Below are 11076 nucleotides of genomic sequence, written 5' to 3'. Positions count from 1 at the left end.
TTTGTGACTTTGTATAAAAGTCACAAAAAGGTGCGTTTATGACTGAGAAGAAAACTCTGTGGCTGATTAGATAAAGTACACAATGAGAATGCTATATTGATCGCTTTACGGAGCTTTTTTTTATATTCAACTTTTATTTAATCATTCCATAAAATATAAAAATAAACATGAATAATATAATTATAGTTAAAAATATAAATCCTATGTAGCAGTAACTAGGTGCGCCAGCAGGTGGCAGCAACGTCTTGGAGTCTCACGTGTGATAAACAGCAGGGAGACGACGAGGAAGAGGAGACGAAGAAGAGGCGACCATGTTGATTTAAAGGAAGAAGAAACACAATAGAGGAGATTTATATCCAGAAAAAAAATCAGTGATTGAAGCTTATTGTAAAGGAAATAGTTGATCGACCGCGCAGTGAGTGTTCCTTGCAGAAAAATAAAACAATAAAGGTAGGTTTGCGGAGCTTTGAGGCGTTTACTTTCTGTAAAAAAACATCTGAGTTGCTATGAGCAGATTAGCATGTAGCTAACGTTAGCGAGTGGAGTTATTTGTGCTAAATTAGTCCGGAGGATAGCCGTATTCCATGAAGCTTTGGTGGAAACATTGCAAAAGAATTAACCCAGTCAAAGTACATTTTTATCGCATTGTTATCGTTATGATAAATTAAAAGATCATAAAAAGTAAAAGACGAACGAACGTTTTAACGGCTCAGTCGCTCGTTAACTTTAGCTCCGTTAGCATAACGTATTTAGTGTTTCTCCTTAGAGGCAGCGTTAATGTAAGATATTAATCAATAAATGAAGGTATGTAAAGTTTATCAAATCCAAAGTAATTGTTTTGGTGTGTTAAAGTTAATTAATTTCAGAGTGCGTTTGGAAAACTGCGTGAAAATTAAGTTTAAGCTAATGTGCAGTCTGAACGGTGGAGGAAAAAAAACTTGGTAAAGTTATGACGCTGTGAGCAGCTTTTGGCAGTCGATTCAAACTGTGATTGTTTGATTTGTTTCAAGCTGATTTGAGCCTCAGTAAAGGATAGACTCAATTTAAAAAAAGAAGAAAATCCTGACAGTTTGGGCTTCGTTAATCTGAGGGCTGCCACCTGGCAGGTTCACCTCTCTAACCTCGGAGTGCTGAAGCAGCGTGTCGCTTTCTGCAAATAACTGCCGCTTTTATTTATCACTGTTCAGGGCAGAAGTCGGCCAACTTTACTAACAAAAGAGCAGATTCTCAACAACTTTAACTAAAGGGGGAAGGGTCTGCAAGAAGCCGAAAACGCAGTTTGAGCTTTTTAATAAAAGTGGCACAGCCTGTTGAGTATGGTGTTTTAATACGGAAATATTCAGTGTTTCTATATACTGAATATTCATTAGTTAGTTACTCTGTAGGTATTCTGTAATTAATCTGTATGCTTATAAACGAACTACTACTAACTGTTCACTTCTTAAAAATATAGCACTATTATTTAACTATGTTGCATTTAGCATCAATATTTAATATGAAATCACGTAAGAATGCTGCCAGTTTAAATAAAGAATTAATAAATATTAGTAACAGTAGATTCGAAAGAAAAGTCCGCTTTGATGATGAATTTTTTTTCCCAGTGCATTTTTGCATCTGTGGGCTTTTGGAGTTTAACCGTTGTCAAATATGTGAGAATGACTGGCAGACTAGGTTTCTGTGTGGCCTGTTGTAGCTGCTACTCCATTACTTCAAAGCCAACTGACTGTGTGTGTAACATTTCTTCAGAGACACCCTTAACAGAACAGATTAGACTTAAGGGTTAGATATATGTCATAGGTACATCATAACCACAGACCCCTCTGAAACCCAGCTACGTGACTACATGTCACATTAGTGTATTTTGTGATTGATTTGTGTATTGTTTTTGACTGCAGGATGTTGGCAATATCTGCAATTCAATAAGTTGAAATGAGAAGCTGCAGATCTCAAATTTTGTAGGGAATTCTGATGTAGATGATCAGGCATGTCTTTGACACTCAGGAGTTTTAATCTCCTGTAAAATTTGATGGTGCGAATCCTTTTAATTTCCCTTTTGTTTAGTTGGAGGTAGTTTTCAGTTGAAACAGTAGTGGTTTATTGGTGGCATTATGAAAAGTTAAAACAGGATCTGGAACATCCCCACCTACGCTGTCATCTCTGCTTTCACAGATAACGAGCGCTGAAAGTAAATTTATTTACCAACAAAACGGAACAAAAAATATTTGTTAGTGTTTGGGTCTACTTTGGAACAGGGCAACTTTAAAGCTATGGAGGCCACTGTGAGTCCTACTTGTTTTTATGCAAAGAAATCAAATTACAAGTAATCTGATAAGGAGTTAAACATGGCAGCCTAATGGCTTTAAATGCAAACATCCCAAAAATGCCGAATTGTTTATTTATGAGATCTTGCTTCTTTTTCTCATTTTGTAATCATTATTTACCTATTTTGGGTTATGATGTCATCTTCAGTGCAACTGATGATCAAGAGAGTAAATAGGTAAACTACTTATAACTGGGACTTAGAGTCAGCTGTTCACGGTCATTTAAAAATGTAAAATCTCGTGCTTTTATTTCTTTTAGGTGAGGAGTCTGAGTTGTTGGCTTTGACTCTGAGGAGGCAGCAGGCGATCAGGCCACAACTCTCACACTTCAGACTGAGCTGAAGACCTGTAGTGTCGAAGGAGAGAGGGTCAAACACCTGGAGGAGAAAGGAAACTCACACCCCCCACACACACTGAAGACTCAGCAAGGGTGGAAAGCTTTTTGGGCTTTGGACTCAGTTACCCCTTGTGTGATTTTTGATTTCAGGATCCATTTTTTTGGAGTGACTTATACCCACACAGTGGAAATAAACAGAAAGCATTACGGACTATAATTTTGGGGAGATACTTGTACAAAGTTGGGCATTTACTTTCTTTTTTTTTTTTTTTTTGTCAAGAACAGGGATATTGAGCAACTCTAATGGACTCAAAAGTGGAAATAAGAAATACTGTTCCATTCACAAAGAGAAGTTTAAGTATTGAAGTAAGATTATATTGAAGATCCCCAAGTTCAGATTGCCTTAGTTGTTCTGTTTCAGGACTTGAACTGCTTCAATACTTGTTCACATATAATTTTTCTATATTGTGGACAAGTATATTCATGCATATGAATGCAAATTTCTCTTCATTTTGAAGAGCTCTTCTGTAAAAAGTTTTTTTTTTTTTTTGGTTGTTGTTTTGTGTACGTCAGTCACTCTGTTGTTGAAGGGGACCGAACTGCACGTACGTGTGTATATGTAAATACTACAAATCCACTTCTGTCGTCAGCTTTGGACTTCAAACAAAAAAAGAGAGAGAATATCGTTTGTTAATGCTTTATTAAACTTTTTTACATCTGAAGAGAATTTTTAAAAATTAAACCTAAGACGCAAAAATCTAATACTTCAAAGGACAGAAAAAAAGAAGACAAAAACAGGGAAAATGGCAACCGCCAGAACAGAAAGTGTGGGCCCGGTCGTCATGGGACTGAATAAGCAGAACGGGCAGCTCAGAGGGCAGACCAAACCAGCTGCAGTCCAGCCAGCACCAACAACTCAAGGAAAGACTTTGGGTGCTCCCCAGAAAGCAGGAGGAGCCTCTCAGGACGGAGGTGGTATTAAGTTTGGAGATGACTGGAAAAAGAGCCTACAGCTCCCTCCCAAAGACAACAGGGTCAAAACCTCAGTGAGTTAAAATTTGATTTCAGTTTCTTGTCATGCTTTCGCTTCAGACTAGTTTTCTCCTGATGTCCTAACCATTTCTGTGACCACTGCAGGATGTGACGTCCACAAAGGGGAATGAGTTTGAAGATTATTGTCTCAAAAGAGAACTCCTGATGGGCATCTTTGAGATGGGTTGGGAGAAACCTTCCCCTATTCAGGTATGCTCAATATTTATTATCATTTATCTTCTTTCCAAATAAACCCCATTGATTAACTTACAATTTTATGTATTAGACAAACAGAAATGGTTTGTCTAAACACCTATTCTTTTTTAAAAAAGAATAGGTGTTTTCATCCTGTTTCTTTTGTACTCTCTTTAAAACTCATCAAAAATTAACATTAAAAGTAAACATCATCTGCAGCACGGTTGATGTGGTGCACTTTTTAGATCAGGATTATTTCTCATTATAAAGTAAATCAGATTTGTTAAACTTTACAAATCTTGTCTTTTTAAACAAATAATTTCCTTAAACTTTAAATATAATTTAACTGAAAAGAAAATATAAATGTGAACTGACATAAAAATGTAACAGCCTGGTGACAAGACAAGTGAATTATTACAAGAATCTAACACAAGAGTGGCTTTATCTCCATTACCTAATTTTAACTGTCACTGTGGATGATGGGGGGAAAAACCTGGGTTACTTGTACAGTCATACAGTTTTATACATTTTATTTTGTTTGTTTGATTTGAGAGATGCTTACACATGCTGACACAATTCGGGTTGTTTTTATGGTCTACCTTAAAAACACAAATGCCATGGTTTAAACATGTAAGACAAAGACACACATTTCATTTGTGTCCATGAAATAAAAAAGGCAAGTATGTTTGTGTAATGAGACAGACGGTTTGCCTGTTGGTTCCTTGCAGGAGGAGAGCATTCCCATCGCCCTGTCTGGACGGGACATTCTGGCCCGAGCCAAGAATGGAACAGGGAAAAGTGGAGCCTATCTCATCCCACTGCTGGAAAGGATAGACCTGAAAAAGGACCACATACAGGGTGAGGCACTGCCTTTGGTTTTATAGTTGGACTCCACATATAAGCTTTACTGACTACAGTTTTAACTACCTTTTTCTTTAAGGTGTTTTTTAACTTGTGTTGTTTTCCTATGCTTCCATTTTACCTGACATGGCATTTCCTTCAGTTTGTCTAGGAAACAAAGCACGTGCTATAGAAAGAGGAGCTAATGCATCGTCATTGTCTCGCCAGCCTTGTTTTTTCTGTTGGTTCTATGTTTTTCCTTCAAAGCAGATTTCACACATGCACTGCAGCCCAGATCTTTTCTAGGACTGAGCCAACAGGGATGGACCTCAGCCTGACATTAACCTTTAAGTTCTCAAGTGCAAAGTCTCTGTGATATTTGAAGGCACAGCTAATATAGCAAGTGGCCATCTTTGTGCTGCCTAGCAGAAAGGACAACTGTAAAACTAAAAAGCCAGATTAATTTCATGTGTGAAAACAGCTTGTGAAATAACATACCATCTATCATGTTTGTAATCTCTACTTCTTTTTTTTTTTTTAATTTTCCAGCCATTGTCATGGTGCCCACTCGTGAGCTGGCACTGCAGATGAGCCAGATTTGCATCCAGCTCAGCAAACACCTGGGAGGAGTCAAAGTCATGGCCACCACCGGGGGCACCAACCTGAGAGATGACATCATGCGTCTGGATGAGACCGGTAAAGATTCATATCAACCAGCTTTGTGGTACTTTTATCCATGAGAGGTTATGGAGGCTGTCACTCTGAATTCAGTGTGTTATCTGTTGTTAAATATTGTCACAAAATGCCCCGTAAAAAGGAAGTTTTGATGATAATCATGGTTCTGTTTTCACAACAGTGCATGTGGTCATTGCCACGCCTGGCAGGATCCTGGACTTGATAAAGAAGGGAGTGGCAAAGGTGGATAAAGTCCAGATGATGGTGATGGATGAGGTAAATATGAGTAAAGTCATTTCAGAAACTAGCTGTTATTTTATGTATTGTGTTGTATCGGGTAAGAAAAGAGGCTTGCTTCGTGGTAATTATTATTCCGTTTCTCTTCAGGCGGATAAGCTGCTGTCTCAGGATTTTGTGGTGCTTATTGAAGATATTATTAGTTTCCTGGCCAAGAACAGACAGATCCTGCTCTACTCTGCAACCTTCCCCATCAGTGTGCAGAAGTTCATGGTGAGTAGACGGCTAATTACTGCGCTGCTTGTCCAGCCTGCTGGCTCAGAGCCACTTGGCTCCACTTAGCTCACACTGCAGACCGAGCTCCGCTCCTGTCGCGCCCAAATCTGTTTCTTTCTTTGTTGTGGACATTTCCAGGGTTGATTCAGCTAAAGCAAATTTAGTTTACAGTCACAGGATACGATTGCTTTTACTGTTTGTACAAGTCTTTTTTGAAATTCTGAGTATCTAAGCAGGTACTACTTGTGTGGTGGTTTCAGTGACAGTGCATCCAAAAAGAAATTTCTCCATAAAGAAGAGCAGAAAATGATCATGACAGAAATGTCCTAGAAGCTTTTACAGTTCTGAAAACACATTTTTAAAAGCACTGTGTGAACTGTTATCTCTCTGTGTCTTTGCTGTAGGCCAAGCACCTTCAGAAGCCCTATGAGATAAACCTGATGGAGGAGCTGACTCTGAAGGGCATTACTCAGTACTATGCCTACGTCACAGAGAGGCAGAAAGTTCACTGCCTCAACACACTCTTCTCCAGGGTAACCGACTCTCTGTTAACTGCGGTTACTTTGTGACCACAAGTACACTTCTTTCAAAGTGACAAGTTAGCCCGTGTTAATCCAGTGTTTCCTGATTAAATTTTACTCCCTTTACCTTTATTTTTTTTATTTTAATTCCTTTCTTTAAAAGGTTTTATCAGATAAGGAAACACAGGCTTATTGCTTTTACTTTCCACAGATGAAAATGCCCTCAAAGGCTCGTTCTGAGCTAGGAATAACTTATTTTTTCTCTCCTCTCCATCATAGCTTCAAATCAACCAGTCAATCATCTTCTGTAACTCCACTCAGAGAGTGGAGCTCTTGGCCAAGAAGATCACTCAGCTGGGCTACTCCTGCTTCTACATCCACGCTAAAATGATGCAGGTGAGAACAATGTTTTTATGCTAACAGAACATTAGTGGGCTCTCAAATGAATGACGGGCGCAAAATAAAAGAATATGCCTGCTCGTAATCCTCCATCTATATAAATATTAATGTTAGATTCTTTTAAACCCTTAAAATTACTTTGATCACGGTATTAAAATACCTGAATATTTCAATGAGGAATACATTTTCTTCAGGCTGAAGAAAAGCAAATCCCGATGTTGGATAAGTAATGATTTGCGATCATTTGTTTTCTCCAGGAATACAGAAACCGTGTGTTCCACGACTTCAGAAATGGACTGTGCAGAAATCTGGTGTGCACTGGTGAGTTTTAACTGGAATATCTACTTGTGCATCACAAAAGCCTCAGAGTTAATCCAGGATCTGTTGTAGCACTGCTGTAATCTTCTGTTGCCTTCCAATAGATCTGTTCACCAGAGGAATTGACATCCAGGCGGTAAACGTGGTTATCAACTTCGACTTCCCGAAGAACGCAGAGACTTACCTGCATCGTATTGGAAGATCAGGTATGTTTTGTTTTTGTTTGTAAATGTAAATCATTAAAGCTTACCTGCTTTTTTTTTTTTTTTTTAAATGAAATTGTTTTCCAGGATGCTTGAAAGTTTATAACTGGCTTGTATTTAGCTAGAAACCATGGCGCACAGCAACCCCTGATGCACAATGAGAGAAAAGTGTTTCTTTTCTTATGTCACAGTTAAAACTCTCATTTTAACCATCAGAGGTCTAAATATCCTGTCGCTAACCCTAAAGTTACAGTTACAGTTGAAAAGTGGGTCATAGCTTTACAAAAACTGGTGTTACTGCCTGTAAGGATGACAGTGCTGAGCATAAACTGCTATTTGCTCTAACAATTGCCCTGTTTTTAACAGAGTAAATGTCAGGCTTTAGCGCTTTAATCTGTGACTCAACTGCCTTCAAAAAGTACTTTTGTAATTTTACGTCCGTTCTGAATTTGTGAAAGCCGCCTCTGATAAATATGGTCTGTGTTATGGTACTATTTTAAAAACTAAACTGAAACGAGTGAATTCAATCTGCAAAGTAACTGAAATGAAAGTAAACACAAACCAAAATTTCCACATGAAGTGAAACAGGAAAAAGCAAACTAGTTAGAAAGCACAAAACTAAAGCTTTACTACAGGCTTGGACTTCGCAATCTGCATCTGTGACGTCTCGCCACGTGGCACAAGTTGCCAAATTCATGGGGTTGTTTTTTTGTTTTTTTCATGTTTGACACGCTCACAGCGCTTCAGACTGTGACTGATGTCGTGGTTTTGATGTTCTGATGTCCCTTGGGAACAGTTTCTCTACTGTACTATTTTATTTGATTATTTTTCCCCCACAATATTAATGACATACTTTGTTTTTAGTTTAAACTGGACATTGTATATTAACCACATTCTCATGTTTCTCAGGGCGATTTGGACACCTGGGCTTGGCCATCAACCTGATCACATCGGAGGATCGCTTCAACCTGAAGGCCATTGAAGACCAGCTGGTGACCGACATTAAGCCCATTCCCAGCAGCATCGACAAGAGTCTCTATGTGGCCGAGTACCACTCAACTAGCGGAGATTGTGACGTGGAGGAGGTCGAGGAGAAGCGCCAACAGGACAGCACCTAAAACAGGTGCGATGCCAAGAAAAAGTGAGGTTGTCTGAAATCATTCACTGCTGCCTATCCCGGGAGTTCTATGTATTGAGCTTCACAGCTATGATTAAAAGTAAATTCAGGGTGATAGTTGGTCAATATTTACCATGATTTTAAATGTGAACAAGTTCATTTTAAAATGCTTTCCTTACCTTTTAAATATATAGTTTAGCATGAGCTAAATTAAATGGCAAGCAACTTTGGGCATGTAGAGGTGGGCAAAGAAAGCGGTGAACTAGATTTCTAACATGGGGGAAAAAACAGAGTTTTATATAAAAAAAATTGCCAAAGATTGCTAGATTTGTGAAAGATTTAGATCAGTAAAATGAAATGCTGTCAGAGACTACTCGCGCCTTTGTCTCTGTTATGTCTTTGCTGGCACACAATTACATTTATTAATCACAGCTGGCTTAAAAAATAGTTTGCTCAGCGTATGATGGGGTTCTGTGGAGGGCAGTGCACATCAGCTGTACACTACTTTTCCTGAGGCATTGTGAGATGCATTAAATGCTGTAGGGTAGGGGACACATGCCTGGGATTGGCTCACAAAATAGTTTCTTAAATTTTTCTTCTCTTAACTTTGTGTCATTTGCAGAGGTGGTTATGCTGATGCAGCATATTAAAAATCCGGCCTAAAATCTCTCCCAAAAATCATAACAGCTGTAGCTTTGTCGGGATGGACTAATCTGTTTGCACAAAAGGATGTGTAAAAAAAAAAAAAAAAAAATTAAACACTTAATGACTGAAATCATGGAGCAAGGATCAGCTGATCCATGGAAGAGTTTGCAGCAACTTGCCTTACCAGTTCTGTGTCGTGTTTGTTTGTTTTTTTTGGGGGGGAGTTTTTGTCAATGTGTGGCCTTTCACTTGCTTTATCAAAGTCATTCTTACCCCTATGAGGACAAATGCCATGTAGGGTATAATCTTACTCAGACTGAAAGATAGCCGGACTCACTATACAGCCCACTCAAGTGAGTAGTGAATGGTTTCAGATGCAGTGTGGCTCCTTGTGTTGGTAACTTGACTGACGATGTGCTCCTAATCCATGTTTTGTCCTCTTCCTCAGGACGCTGAGACACACCGGGCTTTTGCACAGACATCAGCGCTTGCACCCAGGCTTCAGGCAACTCTTCATTTTTACATTCGTCACTTGTTTTCCGAGCCTGTGGAATGGATGTCTTTAAAAAAAAAAAAAAAATCAAACAAAAAAAGAAACAAAGGCTGTTTTTATTCTGGAGCATTTCTTTAGCTTTTCCTCAACAAGAGCTGCCTCATTATTTTATACATTTAGAGGTTTAAAGTGTGCTTTGCACCAAGCTGGGACTGCGAGAAAGCTTAACAATTCCTAGAATTAGAGAAATGAGCTGTTTTGAACCCGTCGCCTTTGGAGACAGTTTTCACTTCCAGCAGCAAAGTTGGTCTATTTTGGGTTTTTTTGTTTTCTTTTGTTTTGTTTTTTTTAAAAGTGGTGCACTTACACCAGCCATCACTCTGTCCACTCACACTGCTGTGGTCACTTAAGTGCCTTACTTGACTCCCGTGTGCACTCATCCATTCATAGCCTGCTGCCGACTGTCACGCAGCAGAGTACGAGCACAAAGACGAATCAATATTAACCCGAGTTTATTGAAACTTTAGTCATTATGCAAAGGAAAAAAGGACAACACACACACACACACTGCTCTCCCGCTGAGAGGTGTGCAGAAACATGGCTCAAAACCATCCTGAATGTGAACGTTTGTTTTTAATGTGAACGTTGCAATAAAAAAAAAAAAGGGCAGCTTTATTTAAATACTACGTGACTGTTTTTCCCTTCCACCATGAATAAAACATGAGCAGAGCTAATGTGAGAAGACGGCCCCTGTACTGATTCGTAGAGTATGTTGGCCTGCAGATACACACAAGCAGCATGGGAGATGAGTAGCAGCTTCATTAAATTAAAGCTGTTGTTCTTTTACAGCTAAGAAAAATATATATATATTGACTGGTAAATAGTGTAAATCTTTTGGTCGCTGTAGCTGCTGGATGAAAATATGTTCTCTTTTCCTGAAAAGGATGATGCATTCAAGACTCATTCAAAACAGCTGATAAATGAGCTTCAGCATGTCCACGATTGGTGCAAAACAACACTTTTAACTTTTTCTTTCCCCACACAGCTTCTGTTTTTTTTTTTTTTTTTTTTTTTTTTTTTTTTTTTTGGGGGGGGTTTGTTTGCTTGTTTGTTTGTTTTTTGTTTGTTTGTTTTTTTTTAATCGAGGAAACGCACGGTGGAAATGTGTTTTTAAGCCCTCATGACAAAATTAACGTCGGTGAATGTATTAGTTGCCAATAATAGCTGTGCAGCCCAGTGGTTTAATGCCAAGCTCTTCACGTTGCTGCTGCAGTAGAGGCTCCGCTTCAGGCTTTGCTTTAATGAAATACAAACTGGATGTGAGCTGGTTTCATGAACCACAGAGGAATGAAACCCGCTCAGTCTTTAAAAGACCACATATAAAGTCAATTGGAAACAACTAATTTTCTTTTCTCTCTCGTGCGGCAACAATTTTTTTTTTTCTCTCCACAGCCTACACATTTTTTA

General features: G+C 38.7%; 1 protein-coding gene across 2 annotated transcripts; it reads left to right on the top strand.

Annotated features, from left to right (window-relative positions):
* Window positions 1-235: 235 nt before the first annotated feature.
* Window positions 236-9696, top strand: LOC102213209 (probable ATP-dependent RNA helicase ddx6). Of its 2 annotated transcripts, none has more exons than XM_005739740.1 (13): window positions 236-450; window positions 2581-3704; window positions 3796-3900; window positions 4614-4743; window positions 5275-5421; window positions 5582-5676; window positions 5788-5910; window positions 6318-6446; window positions 6714-6830; window positions 7091-7154; window positions 7256-7357; window positions 8264-8477; window positions 9565-9696. In XM_005739740.1, exons 2-12 carry the CDS (start codon window positions 3462-3464, stop codon window positions 8470-8472), a joined length of 1464 nt encoding a protein of 487 aa, XP_005739797.1. In that variant the 5' UTR covers window positions 236-450; window positions 2581-3461; the 3' UTR covers window positions 8473-8477; window positions 9565-9696. The 2 variants fall into 2 exon arrangements, with proteins under 2 accessions (XP_005739797.1, XP_005739798.1); XM_005739741.1 differs by lacking the exon at window positions 236-450 and adding an exon at window positions 703-804.
* Window positions 9697-11076: the final 1380 nt, after the last annotated feature.

Source organism: Pundamilia nyererei, unplaced genomic scaffold, assembly GCF_000239375.1.
Source record: "Pundamilia nyererei isolate P.nyererei 1_Seehausen unplaced genomic scaffold, PunNye1.0 scaffold00093, whole genome shotgun sequence".
NCBI lineage: Eukaryota > Metazoa > Chordata > Actinopteri > Cichliformes > Cichlidae > Pundamilia > Pundamilia nyererei.
Note: the sequence above shows the minus strand (reverse complement) of the source record. Positions and strands in the feature narration are given on the sequence as shown.

Coding starts and splice junctions, on each gene's coding strand:
- LOC102213209 (XM_005739740.1), top strand. CDS start 3,462: ATGGCAACCGCCAGAACAGAAAGTGTGGGCCCGGTCGTCATGGGACTG. Junction 6,447..6,713: donor TCAACACACTCTTCTCCAGG/GTAACCGACTCT, acceptor TCTCCATCATAG/CTTCAAATCAACCAGTCAAT. Junction 6,831..7,090: donor TCCACGCTAAAATGATGCAG/GTGAGAACAATG, acceptor TGTTTTCTCCAG/GAATACAGAAACCGTGTGTT.